The 17,667-nt window shown below is 33.3% G+C and overlaps 3 protein-coding genes across 3 annotated transcripts; 2 read left to right on the forward strand and 1 right to left on the reverse strand.

Annotated features, from left to right (window-relative positions):
• Window positions 1-1,778: 1,778 nt before the first annotated feature.
• LOC122720455 (uncharacterized protein DDB_G0287499) lies at window positions 1,779-4,713 on the reverse strand. Its single transcript, XM_043947197.1, has 4 exons — window positions 4,519-4,713; window positions 4,233-4,406; window positions 4,008-4,140; window positions 1,779-3,898 (listed from the first exon to the last, which is right to left on the reverse strand). The coding sequence occupies exons 1-4, from the start codon at window positions 4,552-4,554 to the stop codon at window positions 2,262-2,264; spliced, it is 1,980 nt and encodes a 659-aa protein (XP_043803132.1). The 5' UTR covers window positions 4,555-4,713; the 3' UTR covers window positions 1,779-2,261.
• A 322-nt stretch (window positions 4,714-5,035) lies between these two features.
• Window positions 5,036-7,716, forward strand: LOC122720485 (protein phosphatase 1H). The gene is made up of 6 exons (XM_043947243.1): window positions 5,036-5,620; window positions 5,706-5,963; window positions 6,041-6,258; window positions 6,333-6,603; window positions 6,690-6,949; window positions 7,015-7,716. Exons 1-6 carry the CDS (start codon window positions 5,435-5,437, stop codon window positions 7,268-7,270), a joined length of 1,449 nt encoding a protein of 482 aa, XP_043803178.1. The 5' UTR covers window positions 5,036-5,434; the 3' UTR covers window positions 7,271-7,716.
• Window positions 7,717-16,374: 8,658 nt separating this feature from the next.
• LOC122720625 (probable salivary secreted peptide) lies at window positions 16,375-17,024 on the forward strand. The gene has a single exon (XM_043947428.1). The coding sequence runs from the start codon at window positions 16,440-16,442 to the stop codon at window positions 16,842-16,844; it is 405 nt and encodes a 134-aa protein (XP_043803363.1). The 5' UTR covers window positions 16,375-16,439; the 3' UTR covers window positions 16,845-17,024.
• Window positions 17,025-17,667: the final 643 nt, after the last annotated feature.

The following is a 17,667-nucleotide window of genomic DNA, read 5'->3' on the forward strand; positions in this document are numbered from 1 at the left end:
TCGTAACTTCATCGTAATTACTGGACCGTAATTTCACAGGGGTGCGACAAATTACTTCCAGCGCCTAGGCCACGTTTCTCCTTGATAAAACTTTATCGAATTCCCGAGGGAAAGGAGGAGCCACGTGGAAAATAACACCGAATCGTTATGCCCTCCTCCGGTTTAATTAACATTATTGAAAACGAGAATTACGCTCGTCGCTATTTATATCCGAATATTTCTCTTTTATTTTCTCTTTTATTAATCGCATAATATCATATCTCTGAATAATCCATTTAATACGGCAAATTACTTTTTAATCTCTCTGTTTAATTATTATATCATCTGTCTAAACGATATTCCATTCCACGTATCTACTGCATTAAATCCTCGCATTATTATTAATAACAGAAGCATAAATAGAAATTCACAACTAGAGATAAACACGTGTAATATGATACTAGTATATTACGCTCCACATACTCGATCTGAGAAATCCTTGTAAAAGAGTAGTGGCAACGGTGACATCTGAATTTATCGCCCTATTAACCGGTATGTGCCGTGTCGCGGAATTGTAAATGCAACTTTCATCGGAAGTGGACCACCATCTAGAAATTCCTGGTGTTGCGCAACACGGTGCAGGATTATACTCATTTAAATTCCACTCGAACCTTTGTCAACAATCTGTCTCGCACGATGCAGAGAGTACCATCGGCTTTTCTTGTCTCCTGTACAAAGTTACCTCGGCCTCTCCCTCTCCCTTTCTCGTATCTCGTATTTGCATCGTCGCGGAGAAACTTTCCAAGTTTCACGGGACCGGAACCACCCATCGAACCGATCGAAAGTTTCCGTGTGCCAAGACCGTCGTGGCTCTGAAAAATCTTTTCGATTGGTGTTCGTGTGTACGAACGTAATGCTTTCCACAGCATTCGCAGGCGAACCTACAAAGTCAATGAGATTACGTGGACACCGATCCGTGCACTTCCTAGGTCGCTTATGCGTTACAAGTGCACACGAATGATTGAATGTTCGATCTTTACTTCCGCGCCGCAACTCGTTTCGTTTCAATCGTAATAAATTATTCGTGCGTAAAAACTGTTTATTATTATTCTCCTCTTTTTCTTCTTAGCTTATCATTTTTTTTTTTATTAAATTTAAACTTCTTTTTCTTAAAAGTTAAAGATAATATTTTTAAAAATAAAGGATTTGGATGGATACCGATAAAAGGAATTGTTTGTTTTACGTACATATATGATTTTGAAACTTAGAAAAAGTTAAAAAATATACGTAGATTTGTATCGATTTTATAAAGAGAAAATTGTGAAGAACAGGTAATTTCGCATTATTTCAAACGATAAAAATCAGAGAAATGAAAGTACAAAAGGCAATGATTGGATTATAAAATACTCGTATGGTAAGATACAGATAAAGACGCATACGTAACATGCGGTATGAGTCATGTATTCATATATCATCTTTTAATTGGTAACTTTATAAAAAAAATATATATATATGATTAGATACAATCTCCTTGATAATAATAAATAGATGAAACGTCAATCGTATGACTTTATTTTTTAATCGTAACAAAAAAACATCAATCATGCGTATACATGTGTAAAAATGATATATCGAAAGTGTTAAATTTGATTATTTCCAATTATTAAAAATAGGTATGATTTTGAGTTATAATTCTTTGAATTTTATCATATCTTAAATTTATTTTAAAATCACGATTTACAAAGCGATAAGATAGCGATTATAACTAATGATGTAACAGATAGCATCCATGTGTAAAAATTGCTTTTAATGTTGCTACTATCAAAAAATTATTAATTACTTTTTTTTTTCATTCATATAATGAAATTCATCGTTTATAGGCACTTATTACACAACGATTTTAAAATTCACATATAAATATAAATATTTTTATAGAAATTGGTTTATTAACTATTAGCCAATTTAATTCTATATTTCTATTTAATGAAATATACTCGTTAAGTTCTTCGTATGTACTACGTAATTCTATTAATGAATTAAAATCAAAATCAATTTTCTTTTATAATTATTTTCTTTTTCTTCAATTTTTATAATTACAGGAAAAAAATTGCAATTTATTAAACGTTAAATGATAACAAAAATTTTGTACAAAATTGATATTACACCGAATTATTGGAAGACAATATTCATAATGCTATAACTTTCAGAACTGTTTACGTATAAATACAGTAACTAATGTAAATATTATTAATATAATGTAATAGATATACAGAAGAATTATATTAACCGGGATTCATGTTTATCGTATTAACTATTTTTTCATGTTTTGTAATAACTGTATCATCGATATTTATGTTATCACTTAAATTACTTTCTTTATCAATCTTTTGGTTCTTAGAATACACAAGATCGTTTTCAATTGATCTATTTATATCTGCTTTGTCTTTCATTGTGTTAGAACCACAATTACTATCAGTAAGACTTGTAGCGGCAGTGTGTTTTAAAGCCAAATATTCGTCAACCGATCCCATTGGATGTTTCTCTGTAACTTTGTTATTAGTAGTTTCTATTGTAGGTGGTGATGAGGGAGGATTTTTAGGAGATGTATTAAGTTTAGAAAGTCTTTGACGTTCTCGTAATCGTTTACGAATTTCCGATTGAATCTTTGATTCTTTTATCACACTTTGAACATCGTCTGTCTGATAGTAACGACTCGCCCAAGTTTCGGTTGCATTGGATTTTTGTGAAGAATTTTCTGCCATTTGTGGATTCGATTGCTTATTTTCTACAATTTGATTATTTTTATCATTCTCGTTATTTTCTATATCATCCATATCGTCGCAATAATTATCTAAATCGATTATCTCATCTAAATCTATAGATTTCTCTTCATCTAAAACTACTTTGCTTGATATTCCTAACGTTTCGATGGAATTTTGTTTATTTGGTGATGAATTATCATGTTTAACATTATTTTCTTCTTTTTCATTTAATTTTATATTCGAACAATCATTATTTTTTATATCTATTACATTTTGACTAACATTACTTTGCGCGTTTACTTCGAAAGTTATATCTTTTGATTGTTCTTTTATATGCGATTTTTTCTTTGTTTTTCGCCTTTTGCTACTAGATTTTGATTGATTATCTTTATGAAGTGCATTATTGCTATGAATACGTTTAAGAACTTCATTTTTTTGTGTACTATTTATTTCTTGATGAATTTCTATTGAACTTTTTATTATATTATCTTCCTTCAAATTTTCTATACTATTAATATTATGTACATTATTTAAATCTCTATTTTCAATATGATTAATATTGTCTTCGTTTTCTATAACTCGTTCATTTTGTAATTTTTTATTTACACGTACTCCACTATGAGGTTCTCCTTCACTGTCGCTAGAGAGTAATTCGATAGTTGGAGTTGGTTGAACAACTAATACCACATCTTCATCTTCAGCACTATTTTGCTGAGCACTAATAATTCTTTCCAATTGCCTTCTGCAATTTTCCTTTTCTTTTATTTCATCTTGTTCAGCCTTAGCTGCAGCAGTTTTATTTGAAATATCATTATCTGTCACAGATTTAGATGTATTTGGTATTATATCTTCCTCTTTTCTTATTAATGCTCTTATTGCCCTTGCGCGCATTTCTAACTCTAATAAATCTAATAAACTATCAGCTTCTTTTTCTTTATTTTTATCTGTATCATCTTCCTTTTTTACTTGTACATTCTTATAAGTGTTATCAGGAACTTTCTTACTATCATTTTTTTTGATAACTTGAGATTTCCCTTTTTGTTTAATTCTTTCCTTCTTTATTTTTCCTTTAAGTGTCTTTGAACCTTCATCCTTTTTAGATATATCTTCATCAGTAAACCATTCTTCGGTATCTGAGATAATTTCTAAAGAAGGTCCTATTGTTATGAAAATAATGTAATTTAAATATAATATATTTATAATAATAAATATAATATAATATATTTAAATTACTATATGTGCTAGTTCTAAATTGCATAACTATACCTGAATCATCTGTTTCACTTGTATCTGATGATTCTAACATAGGTTTTCCATTTAAAATACATAATATACGGCTTTTGGACATACCACTTAATTCATTAGCACACCATTTTTCTAATTGTCCAAAATCCATTTTCTGAAAGGATAATTATGTGAACTATATCATATATTATGTATTTCTTTCAACAATTTATTTAATCCATCAAATGATGGAAAAAACAAATATACCTTTAATGTTTGAGGCAACATCATGCGTATTTTTTCAGCTTTAACAGATTTGAAAAGTTGCCTAGCTAATTCTCTACGATCTGACAAATATTCTTTAATTGATTTTAAATCTCTAACATCTACTTCTTCATCAGATGATAATGAAGAAGAACTACCAGACGAACTACTACCTTCCTAAAATATTATTTCTTATTAATCAAATTATAATAAATATTTATTCACCAGAAGTATATGAATATATACTTATTGAATACTAATAAAAGATAAATAATATAAAAGAAATTACCTCACTACTGTATGCACTTTTTTTTGCTTTTGACATGTTTAATTTATGAAATATTTTCTATATATATTAAATTTTTATAAACAATTCATACAAATGACACACAATGTCATCAAATTTTTATTATATATTATAAATATTGCCTGTTTTCCATTCTTTTAATATGACAAATCCAGTAATATTAATATAAACAGAGAATCAAACAGAGAAAACATTGTGTAGTATTACTACAAAACTAGAAACAATATTCAAAATCATAGATGAAGTATACAATAGATTTGTGACAATATGAAGATGACAGATGCTTTATTTATGTTATCAATACATATGTATCAATGTATTTAAAATTATAATTTTATTCTATACTATATTGATAATGTTTAATTCTATTTAAATGAATAGTTTAAAAATTTTTAAACTTTAAATACATGAAATATAAAAATATTTGATATGAAATCTAGATTATATGTTGTTCATGGTAAAACAGCTACCTGCTACTCATGTCAGGAAATAACCTATCTTATTGTTGACAACTATTTGTCAACAAAATGATACCAATTAAAGAGAATACAGACTTATGAATAATCCGAAGTATAATCATATAAGTATTTTATTTTTAAATAGTGTTATTGAGATTATAAGAATATTATTCTTAGTGTGGAATTAATTTTGTGATTGATAATTGACAGATAACAGATAACTAAATTAGCAATTAAAATTTTACATTTTCTCATTGCTAATGTTGTACATAGATGTGAATTCACATCTTTTGATAAAAAGTAAAATAGAATCAATTACTAAGATAGGAAGTCATACCTTTCCTTTATCATACCTCCCAAAATATGTGTTATGATAAAGTCTATTAGATTTATAATATACTATATTTCTTATTCTTGTATTTATAAATAGCAAAGAAAAAATGTTGAACAGAGTTAAATCAGTATTAATGAATGTTGTGGGCGGAAGTGAACTTGGCCTACAATATCCTACTGATTCAGATAATGAAACAGTAACAGATTATCTTAATTTAAATATCGTTACAGAAGTAGAAAATAAACCATATAGTAGACCTAGTTTTCTAGGATTAACAACAGAAGAAACTCAAGTAAGAATTGCTATTGATTAAATATAAAATATATTTTTATGATGTTATAATCAGTAATAAAATCATTTATTTATATAATTAATAGGTAAGTGCTGATCATAGAGTAAGACCAATTATAGTTCCAAGAGACTTAAGTCGATTACCATGGTGTGCTGGATATGCAGAATGCATAAATGCTGGAAAAAGTACATGGAATGAAGACCAAACATCTGCAACTAGAGGAGATCTTAAACTAGCAGATGTTAATGTTACATTGCCTTATGTCATGTTCTCTATGTTTGATGGACATGCTGGTTATCAAGTAGCTTTAACAGCAAGATTACACTTACATAGGATAATTCTTGTAAAAAATTTTATTCAAATTGTCTATCTTAACTATAATTCATATTATATTTTGTTAAATATATATTGATTTTATAGGGAAGATTAATGGCAATACCTGGTAACATGTTACTAAATGAAGATGAAGATGAACTCATAAAAGGAAGAGATTTAGTAATTGGTGCTATTGAATTAGCATATAGACAAATGGATCAAATGGTAGAAGTACAAGCTCAAGGAGGAGGTGGAGGTTGTACAGCAATTACCATTTTATTTTTGAATGGTAGATTGTATGCTGCAGGTGCTGGTGATTCAAGGTGAACATTTCAACAGTTATTTCTAATATGGATTGTATATTAAAATGATTAATATCAAATATATAATTTGACAGAGCTGTATTAGTTTTGGGAGAAAGTCAACGTGCTTTAACAAGAGATCATACTCCTGATTCAGAATCGAATCGCGTCAGAGCATTAGGTTTTCTAAGAAGTACCGAATTACTGAAAGGTCATTTCACACCACTTGAATTTAGAAAAAGACCTTTGCAAAAAGAATTAGGATCTATGGTTTTGTATAGAGAACCTTATATGACTGGTTGGGCATATAAAGTATTAACAATTTCCGATTTAAAGCTACCTCTTATCTCTGGACACGGAAAAAGAGTAAATAAACAACATTCTTAAGACTAGAAAGATTACGACGATAGTTGATATAAACATAATTTTTTTGTACAACTTTTATTATACAGAGTCGAGTAATGGGTACTATAGGAGTAACGCGTGGTTTCGGAGATCATGGCTTAAAAGCGGCCAGTACAGGAGTTAATATAAAACCATTCCTGTCATCACAACCTGAAGTGCAATCTATAAATTTAGATAGTTGTAATCTCACAGAACGTGACTGTATTATTGTAGCTACAGATGGACTTTGGGATGTTGTATCAGATAAAACAGCAGCGAATATACTTAGAAAAACACTCGCTCCTGATAATCCATCATTAGAATATAGGTATTTTTTTATCTGAATTGAAAACTATATTAGAAATAGAGATTACGAAATTATTTCTGTTACAGGCTTACAATGGGTGCTCAAGAATTGGTACAAGCAGCACGCGGTAGATTAGTTGGACGAGCTTGGGTTGGTAAATCAGAGAATCTCGAAGAAACAGATGAAAAATTTTCACCCATGGCATCAGTTGATGATATCAGTGTCTTAGTGGTACCATTGTACCCTTATTTGTGTGAACATAAACAGTGGTTAAAAACAACACAACAAGAAAGAAGATACTCTATGGATTCGTTACACATATCTGTCAATAATTCTGTATAATAGATAATCAAAATTGTAGAAACCGATTTTATGTTTAAGTAGGAATGTTACAGTTGAGATCAAGTGTATATTCATGAACTAGTATGAAGATTAATCACCAAAATACTGTTGCTTTTTACATTGCTTTTAACAGATAATATTTATATTAAATTTTAAAATTATCTAACATTTTTTTTGAGAGTGATAATTTATTGTATACTGCCACTTTTTAAAAGTGTAGTTAAAAAATGCCATTATTATTTAACAGAACATTCCAATTGTAGAGTGTTGAATAGTGTAAGTAATTTAATTTTAATATTATGCAGCATCCAAAGTAGAAGTAAAATCTGTATAATTTTTAAATTGTGTGCATAATTACATATATCATGAACAAAGTAAGGAAAGTAAAGTAGAAAAAATTTGTACAAAAAGTAATCTTACTATAAATATACTTTTCATTAAATGATGACTACCTGTCTATTTTATATTTATTTTCACTTTAAAATACATAATTAAATTGGAACATATATATATATATATAAATAATGAAGTTGATCCAAATAGATCAATAAAAAGAATAAAATTTAATTATCTTATCTTTGTATAATCTGTTTTGATATATTCTGATGTACTCAGTGTAATTAAAAAATTTAATAAATGTTATACTGTATTCAGTTAAATGAATTTGAACTTATTTTATTTAATTTTATAAGTATATATTATTTCTATTTTAAATTATTCACGAAATATATCTTATTGATATATTCAATACTATTATTTTGTAAAATAAAATAAAATTATTCGTAAACTTTTTGTACTTACATGTTGATTCCCATCCTATGATGAAAGGCTACCAATATTTTCTTCATTATTTCACTTATTTCACTATATATTCACAATATTATATACTTATAACTTTACACGTTACCTTATTCACACGATCATTCGATTTTGCAAGTTATTTTAACGATATTTTAATAAGAACTTTACATTAATATTGTAAATTTTTCACACCGACACGACGCGTTTCAGTTTGATCATGAAATTTGAATTTTTCAAACGCTTTTATAGGATATCGTACTGCGCATGCGTCGCGCCTAATTTAAACTAGGAATAATATACTTTTTTTCATATTTGTATGTAAATAACTTAAAATTTTTAATATTTTATAAGAAATTGTTCGTGAAATGTTTTTCTGTTTTCAAATACGTATATATATAGATAATATACATAAAAAAAATGTAACATTTAAGATAAAATTAACAATTAAAATATTTTTTTATTTGCACATTTAAACTGTATGTAAAAGTTATATTAAAAATTGGAATCAATTTCTTTCAAATAAAGGCGATCCGATAATAATTTCAAAATGAACGTTAAATTGATATTAAAATTTCTTCGCAACATTGCAACATTCTGTGTATAATGGATGACGTAAAAATATGAATTTCCATATACGAGGAAAAGCATGCAGGGAAACCTTTAGGCACTTAAAGGGGCAAGTGCATTTTCACGTCGTTGGATGGCACAGTGTTCCAAACAGTCAACTTTCACAAATTTAATTATAGCGCATAAGCTAAATGGAAGGTAACATTCTGTTTTCATCAGAATTATATATTATTAGTTAAGGCTAATATAAACATTATCTTTTTACTTTTTAAGATTATTAATCTTAATTTCTTCGAATTCCAGTTACGATTTTATATTATATTCAACGTGTGAATTGTATGTCCTTTATGGCTGACTCTACGAAAAGATAACGTCCTGAAATTTCTATGAAACGACCGGCAATAAAGGTGCAGATGAATTTTAATGCATCACCAATGTCGTTCCGGACTAAGAGCGACAGCATAAAAGGGCAGAAAGATAAAAAGCGTCGCGAATCACCGTAGGAAAGTGCTCTCCTCCATGCGGAATACGCGCGGTGCCTGTGAAAACTAAAGCTACTCTGACAGTTCCCCGTTGACCCTAGCATCGTTCGGTTTTAAAAAGTCGCCGCAGCTTGACTTGACAGTTTTTCAAACTCTTCTTTGCCGTAAGCCATCAAAATTTTCATCCCTCTATTTTTTCGAAAATATCATTTCGACGCGGTTTAGCTAATGATTTATATCGCTAAATACTTTTATTATATTATAAAATACGTAAACACGTATTTTCCCACTTTTAAAAAGAATCAAATATTTAATCGATATACCAAGAAAATTAAAACAAGAAAATCCTAATATTTTATATATATTTATATTTGTATAAAATGTAATTTAAATTTAATTTTTATCGAGGAAAAATTGATGGCATCGCACAATAATTTGACCGACGTAATTCATGGTATTGTCTATTTTTGGGTAAAAAAAAAAAACTGACATGCGTTACTTTTTTTTTTTAGCAAACGTCAGAGCATGGACACGTTTTTCGTGCCAGCGAGTTATGACAGGCTATCTGTCACGGTCATCATCGATGGTAACTCGAAAGATACCAAGGGACGTTGTGCTTCTCCCGGCAAGGGGTGGCGAAAGAAAAGATGAAAGAAAGAAAGAGCAAAAGAAACGGTAACTTACGGTGTATCGGAATGGCCGCAAGTTAGGGGTCTCGTACAGCCTCGATACATCATCGTTAGAGAACTTTGGACGGCTTCCTGGTTACGCCATTGATGGCTTCCTTCGATAGGACATGATGTATCTACCTTTCATTGCTGCAACATGGAACTAGAAGTCGGTTCTAATTTAAAAGTAAAAATACAAATTAAACGATAGTATAAAACATTCGTCAACGGCCGTGTTCATACATCGATCATGCGAGTCGTGTCGCGATATGACACGTTCCTGAACCTTAAAGTTGATGTATGAATTTTCATTTAACGTAGACATGTCATAGAGATAAAACGTTCCGATTCTGATAATGCCTCTTTTGATCGAAGAACTAATTCAATTTACGTAAGTAGCGCTTATTAATTTTTTGAGCTTAAAAAATTCTTAAACGAGGATATATTTCGAAGTACGGGAAAATAAGAACATATCGATAATATGTCTCGTATATTTTTCAGGAAGTCAACTTCTCCTCGTTAGTTTCTCCAGTGACTGTTGTCAACTCTCTTTGCATCTCCGAACCTAATGTCCCTTGGCTGGAAACTAACGCCTAGTTGCCGAACGTGACGCAACGGATAATGCGACAAGTTTGCCGTCAAGGGATTATGTGACCAGTTCTGTGCTCTGTTAATATCTTCACGATGTATATTTCAGCATAATACTTCGTTCGTTTAAAATCGGTGAGTTTAGATTTATAATTGCTTAGAATTTATTCGAGTACAAAGAAAGTTTTTTTTAGAAACAAAACAATTCTCTTTATTTTCCTTGTATCGATATTGTATATACACGTTTGATTGTCTGTAAACAAGTCAAAGAAACAATCGTTCGATTACAAGAAAATTGTTAAAGTTTCAAGATAACGACGATAAAAAAAAATAAGAGTAAAATATAAAAGTTGATCGAGACTGAAGTAAGAATGCGAAAGATGAATGGGGAAGAAGGAAAATAAAAAGAAAGCTTTCCATCTTGTTCTTTTTCCTTCCTGTCTCGCTTGGTTCATGAATTTTTTGCAACCATTAACTATTTTTTTTTTTTCTTCTAGAGATAATGGCCGGTCCGTTATAACCTCTGCAGATTACAGAACGAGTCGGATGACCAATGAGGATTCTCTAAAAAAATTTGTATCCGCAGCGATTGGGAAAGTAGAATGATTACCCGCATGTCGGCCCCCACATGCATTCACCTATACCTATCCGAAACGAACAGATTGAACTAAATTAAGTTCTTTTTTTTTTTTTATCCATGCATTCGCCTTTTGTACAATGGCTTCCACGGAAATAGGCTTCCACATTCCTTTGAAAACTGTTCTCATTTTCCGCCGTAAATCTAGATGGAAAGGAATGTCCGCGACAGGCGAACAAATTAAGATAATGACAGATGTTTCCTGTGAAATAATAAAGAATAATGTTGCATGCGAAAGCCCTATTTGCTCATAGACATTGGAACATCATTTTTCAAAAAGAAAATAATTCTCACTTGAACGTTTTAACATTATACACATATATATTGTTTAAAAAGATATATGTAAAAATCGTAATTCTCATTATCCTGGAACATCATGATTCATTACAAGTTATTGTACATTCTTTGATAAAATTTGCTATTAAAATCAATTATCAAATTCAAACAAAATGACGGGTAGCCGTCATCTTTTTTTTTTTTTTTTTAATACAGAAACGCATTTTTTGGCAAAAGCAGGATCCATTGCGTATATATTGCACGCCTTCGGGAGTTCGCGTCTATTCGAGGGCGGAAACGGTTATCCAATATCAAATTAGCGTACGTCAGGGCAAGTTCTTCCATGGCATATGCTCAATAACTCCATTTTCACTGACATAACTTGTAATCGTATAATCCGTCTAGCAATCCGACTGAAAGCAACGATTCTGTTCTTTGTCGATCACGAAGAATGAAAAATATCCGCTTTATACAGACGCCGAGCGTTTAGCTGTAATTGATCCAAATCCAATTTCTCCGAACGTTGAAGGATACAAGCTCGTTAATCCGATAAATTCTCATGTTTCTTTCTCATGAGATACTTATTCGATTAACTTCCATTCCTTCTTCAAAGGTAGATAAAAATTGATTTGATTACGAAACAATTTACGATAAGGATAAACGATTGACTCGCGGTAAAAGCTTTACGCGGTAAAAAGATTTTTACCGGATAACGAATTAAATTGCACAACAACGTACTTACATCGAACATTATTTATAATTTCACGAGAATCGATTGATAATCGATCTAGTTCGAGGAAACTAAATAAGACGCAATAATAACAATTTCTCTTGATTGTCCGCATGGCCGATTCCGAAGCATCGAGTAGCAAATGGGATAGGTGTTACCTAAGCTAGTTACGGATCCTTCGATAAACACAGACGGACAAACGTTTCCTAATTGTGCTGGCAATTGTTTACGCTACCTCGCAGCACCTTCCGGTCTTCCTGCGTTCATGGCTATTCCGTGTTTGCCTCTCCGCTTCTTGCCCGTCTCTGTCATGTCTTCCGGAAGAATGGACGACGAAAATTTCGACGTAGGAGGATCAACGAAAGGGAGGTGTCTTAATTAAGTCGTCGTTGGCGTCTAGCTCCCCCTCTCGCACAAGGAATCTTTTCATTTATTACGTAATTTTCTTCGAACGAACGAAAAGTTCTGTTTGCCGTATTAATTTCTCCGATCGTCGACGACGTTCAAACGAATCTTTCGCTAAGCACGACTACGACGACGACGACGACGACGACGACGACGATTCGTCGTGTCTACGAGGATAAACGCCTCCGAATTAATTTTTAAAGAAATATCGAGATGGAAAATTTCAAGAAATTCGACAATTCCGCTTCGCACTGTCCATTTACCACAACCGAGCTCGCCCCTCGTTCGCTTCTCGTTTCTCTCATTTTTTCCGGTTCCCATTCACCCTTTGCCACGTTTAAGCATCGTCGGAACGATACATCGATTTACTGCGGTTTTACTACTGGCGCGGCGCGGCCGCCTGTTTTAACGATGCATAAAGGTGGCGGCGCATAAAGAAAATGTTGCGACCGGCACGATGAGCGCAAGATAGGATGCACGACAGGTAAGGCATGCAACAAATCGAGGTGGCCGCTTCTCGAGGGAAAAAAAAATATCGGTCGTTTAACACCCCCACCCTGGCCATGCTCCCACGAGGCCGATACCGAGGACGAATTATTGCGCCGCGCCAATCTACGAGGATTACTCGCAGAGGGAAAGGGCCGTCGGGACGTCGTTCGCCGATTTTACGGCCGCACACGTCGTTCTCCTGAAAGCGCATCGACATCGTTGCAGCTTGAGCTTTCCGAGGATTAGCCTATCCGAAACTTGCGGCCCATCCGTATTACGCGATCTGTCGAAAATTTCGATAACCTCGTCTTGATAACCCCCCATGACTCATCTTTCTTATCGCGATCGTCGTCCCAAATATCTATAGATCATGTAATCTATCGATAGTGAAAAAATAGAAAGAACGAGAGTGTAGATCAACGAACCTTGTTGCGAATTCGATTTATTTGGTTTTATTTTTAATTGTCATCGAGTTTACATTGATCGATATTAACAGCGCGTGTTCGTTCCGTTAAAAATGGACGAGCCAAACGGCTCGAAAAGGATCGGAATGCAATAATAGGAAGCGAATCGATCGAGCGTTTAGAATGTGATGATATTGTGGTCGTCGGGAGTAACTATTTAACCTTATCGTATTGCGACGAATGCAAATTACGTGTACAAACGTATATATGCCGTCGCGTGCAATTCTATAGGGATAATCGAAACACCATAAACCAAAACTAGCCACCATAAACCAAACTAGCTCAATGGAACCGGGTTTCACTTCATAATGTATGATCAACGAATAACGGATTCATGATTCACCATTTCAATTCGAAATAAACGTAGATACGATCTAGTTACGAGTTTGTTTAATTACCGACGTAACGATGATTTTCCGTTACAGATGTTAAATTCTACGTTTACATGTCGTTTACGTGGATGTCGATGAACCGATTACCGAAATGTTGGTGATCGATCAGACAGAGGTTTTATTCGACCTTTCGTTTTCCATTCACCAGATATTACTGTTAAATTAATTCCAGAAAAATATTTCTTTCCATTATCTATCCTGTTATATCTTGTTATTCAAACACGTTTTAATACGTCGAATTCTTTCCTTTTTCCAAATTATTTTTCGAAATAAGATCGATAAGAGTAATCATTTCTCTACCACTCGAACAGACGTATCCGTTTGACGTTATTCAACCGGGGCATTGTGAGTCTAATATAATACGTTAATGCTCGAAAAGATGCGAACAGCTTTGAATAATGGAGAAAACTAGTAGCTGCCATTCTGACTCTTATAGGGGCGGTCAGGAGGTTGCGTAACTGCGATGGAACTTTTCTGTTCGCCTAATTGTCCCAAAGGGATGACCTCAACGTTTATTATGCCTTTATTCGCGTTCTTTAATCCACCCCATCCGATTCTTTCATCCCACTCCTCGCAAAGCGATTTATAATTAACGTTAACGTTTCAACGAATCACCCCACTGTTCCGCATTATCGATTCAATGAACCGATTGTTCCAATTCACCCTTCTTATCATAATCCAATTAAATTTCACCGTGACGTATTAATTATTCGACGATGTACGGGATCCGTTATGCCATCAATGATTGATCGCGGCGATACACGCGGATGGCCGAACGGAAAATTTCGAATCGCGAATCGAATCGATCCGCCCTTGCGAGCGGACGATTCGAATTGGCTAGGAAAGCGGATTCGTCCGCTTTGGATCAGAATTACAGCGTTAAGACGGTTGAACTCTATCCTTGCCACTTCTGGATTTCCCAAGTACACGAGAAGATAATCAATGGTAAAAGCATCTTGCTGATATGCAGATTTTGGGATCGTCCAGCATGGCAGGAAGGCGCGAGCATATCTCGAAATAGATATTTGTTCTTTGAACGAAGAGTATGAGTGGTGCGGATTATCCTTTGTGGATTAAAAATAGAAATAACACTGTGATAAAAGATAGAAAAACGCTATCTTCTTACCTCTAATCCGTGCTTATTCTATTTTTTATCAAGAAGAATAAGTTTAAAAATAAAATAAATAATTCCATTTTTTTTTTTTATATTAAGGAAACTTTTGTCAACTTTTTGCTATGAACTTGCATCGCAAATGCATCTCATGGCTGTTACCACCGATATTCTGTCATCGTGTATCCAGCAATTGACTTAATGATCCGAGTGAATCTACTCTCGACGCAGGACCTAAGTGCATACACGAGGTAACATATTGGATGCTCACACGGTTAACAAGCATCTGAGCAAACAACCTACAACGGCCTTGACAAAGCGGCTGCAGCTCTCGCAGTCAGTGGAGCTCGTAATGTAGGGCGCCAACTACAAAATCCCGTTGTTTGCCGTTGCGCGTGAGAAAAATCTCGGAAAGGTATACAGAAAATTGTTTAAAATTCTATCAGCTGAGCACACACAAGACATTAAAAGAAATGTAAATATTTGTTGCGAATGAAATCTAAATCCATCGTATCGGTAAAAACGCAATTAAAATCCGATCAAAGAAGATCTCTGATCGTAGAATATATTTTCGAGGTACAAGTTCGTCGAATATTAATTACTTAAGATTATTTTTACAAATATATTTAGATATGAAGCGTGATAAGCGAAACAATTTGATAATACGTTATGTGGATGTCTTCAAAGGTCTCAACACTGTGAATTTGTGAACGCGAATCTATTGATGGTGCACAGAATCCAAAGTGCGAGGACAGAGTATACACACAGCAGGATGCAATATTAGATAGAGTCGGGTTGCTCATGAATTATAGAGATCGCCGTCTATTACGAGATTGAGGCCAAACACCTTACACACGATAAGATTCTATCGTTAATCGTAATGATGATTATCGTCTGCGTCTGAAAAGAAATATTAAATGAATCGTTTCTCGAAATTGTTATTATATCCATTGAATTTCTGAGAAAAAGATAATTGGACGGAATTAATACTCGAAGAAATGTGTGTACACATATGTTTCATACTTTAAAGAGGAGAGAGATAAAAATGTTTACGTATGATACGAGGAATATTCGTATATTTAATTACATTTCTAAGAATGAGTCGGACGAACGTTAACATAACACAAATGAAACGTAATAAAATGTGAAATTAAGTAAGGAAAAATTCTCAATTATCTTATATTATTCCAAGACAATTTAAATAATTGTTAATATTAAGGGCACCAACGTTTATTCTTACGATAATTAAAAATAATTCGAATCGCACGATATAAAATTTAGATTTATAACAATCGATATTAATTCTTTAATCAATTTATCTCTAAACGATAATCGATTGATGATATCGCAAAACAAGATCTACGTATTCCTAGAATTAAAACTTTTCCAGAAAAAGCAAATATGCTTTTACAAATATAATCGTGATAAGCTAGTTAACTGATAAGCTGATCGGTGGTGATATTTAAAGCAACCGGTTGATATGAAACTTCAGTCTGCAATATTCTGAGCGATAGTATAACGAAGTAAACTCCTATCTCTCGACAAAAAAAAAATCAAAGATGAAAACTATCGTTTTCTTGCCAATTATGGCTGTGGCCATTTCGTTGTTAATCGCCGCACAAGTGAACTCCGCTCCACAATCTAATTTCTATGGTTCGAATAACACGAACAAGTCCCATGACTTGATCATTGGATATAGAATGCCTGGCGACAGACTTATACTGAGGCAAAGTGTCATCAAGAATTCCTCCTGGGGCAGGATAGTAACCGACGAAAAGACATTCAACACAACAAGATTCGAAAGGATTACTCAAGTCCGAGCTCTTGATCAGAAGACCAATGGTAACGGGGCGTACGCGAGCATCCTCTTTGGTGGCCCAGGATGGAACAATGTCACTATCCGGTTCAAGAGCCAGAGGGGTCACGGAATCAACTTCATCGTCGAGATCTACTCACGACCATAAGTCTCTGTTGCACAGATCAGACCAACCGTTGAGAAACATATTCCAAATATGCAAATCAATTATTTAATCTCTTTTTCCATAAAATGGATTTCAACTTTTGGATAATTTATTCGTTCAATATGTAACTAATCTTATAGCTTAATGGAACATAATAAAATTTAATTAATTTGCTGATTAAAATAGTTATTGAAATATGTACATATATATATATATATATACACTCGAGTTAGTTTTTACAAAGACGAGGGTCCAGAATGCGGTACAGGTAAGAAAAATCGAGAACGTTGAGAAGAAGAAAGTTATTCAGAAGTGGTGTCGATAATAATGCAATTAACGCTAAAGTGAAACGACTGGACGCTGGTCGAAAAACAGATTGCGAGGAATTCACTGACGGAATGTCTTTCTTGTATGCCTTAATCAACCGAACCCCTCGTTCCCGACGATGGCTCCCGATAATTCTTTCTTTCGTTCCTTTCCGCTTCTTCGCCGTTGCAACGAGGAATCCCGCCTCGTAGACGTCTCTAAGAGGTAAGGATCCTCCGTTTCCGGAGGCTTACGTGCAAACTGCTATTTTGCTCATGCACGCGTGGCGAGCACGAAGGAGGAACAACCGACTGGAAAATTGTTGTCTCTTCGTGGCGCGTTCTATTATGGGAGGGAAGGAGAAGGGTAGGGGAGAGGGATCGTCTTCGAAGAAGGAACTTGGAATCGAGTTGAGGGCCACTGCAATTGGTGGTGGTATCTCAAGCTTGCGAACGACCATTTCGTTAACCTACTTATTCTATCTCCGTTCCATCCACGGAATGAGTTAGAGAGTGTCTAG

The sequence above is a fragment of the Apis laboriosa genome, unplaced genomic scaffold, assembly GCF_014066325.1.
Source record: "Apis laboriosa isolate Shangri-la unplaced genomic scaffold, ASM1406632v1 scaffold12_cov154, whole genome shotgun sequence".
NCBI classification, from domain to species: Eukaryota; Metazoa; Arthropoda; class Insecta; order Hymenoptera; family Apidae; genus Apis; species Apis laboriosa.

What these genes read in the sequence shown, in the direction of transcription:
- LOC122720485 (XM_043947243.1), top strand. Translation starts at nt 5,435, where the DNA reads ATGTTGAACAGAGTTAAATCAGTATTAATGAATGTTGTGGGCGGAAGT. An exon ending in TAACAACAGAAGAAACTCAA is followed by an intron (nt 5,621 to 5,705) that starts GTAAGAATTGCT and finishes TATAATTAATAG; the next exon opens with GTAAGTGCTGATCATAGAGT. An exon ending in GCAGGTGCTGGTGATTCAAG is followed by an intron (nt 6,259 to 6,332) that starts GTGAACATTTCA and finishes ATAATTTGACAG; the next exon opens with AGCTGTATTAGTTTTGGGAG.
- LOC122720455 (XM_043947197.1), bottom strand. Translation starts at nt 4,554, where the DNA reads ATGTCAAAAGCAAAAAAAAGTGCATACAGTAGTGAG. An exon ending in TGTTGCCTCAAACATTAAAG is followed by an intron (nt 4,141 to 4,232) that starts GTATATTTGTTT and finishes TTATCCTTTCAG; the next exon opens with AAAATGGATTTTGGACAATT. An exon ending in AAGTGAAACAGATGATTCAG is followed by an intron (nt 3,899 to 4,007) that starts GTATAGTTATGC and finishes TCATAACAATAG; the next exon opens with GACCTTCTTTAGAAATTATC.
- LOC122720625 (XM_043947428.1), top strand. Translation starts at nt 16,440, where the DNA reads ATGAAAACTATCGTTTTCTTGCCAATTATGGCTGTGGCCATTTCGTTG.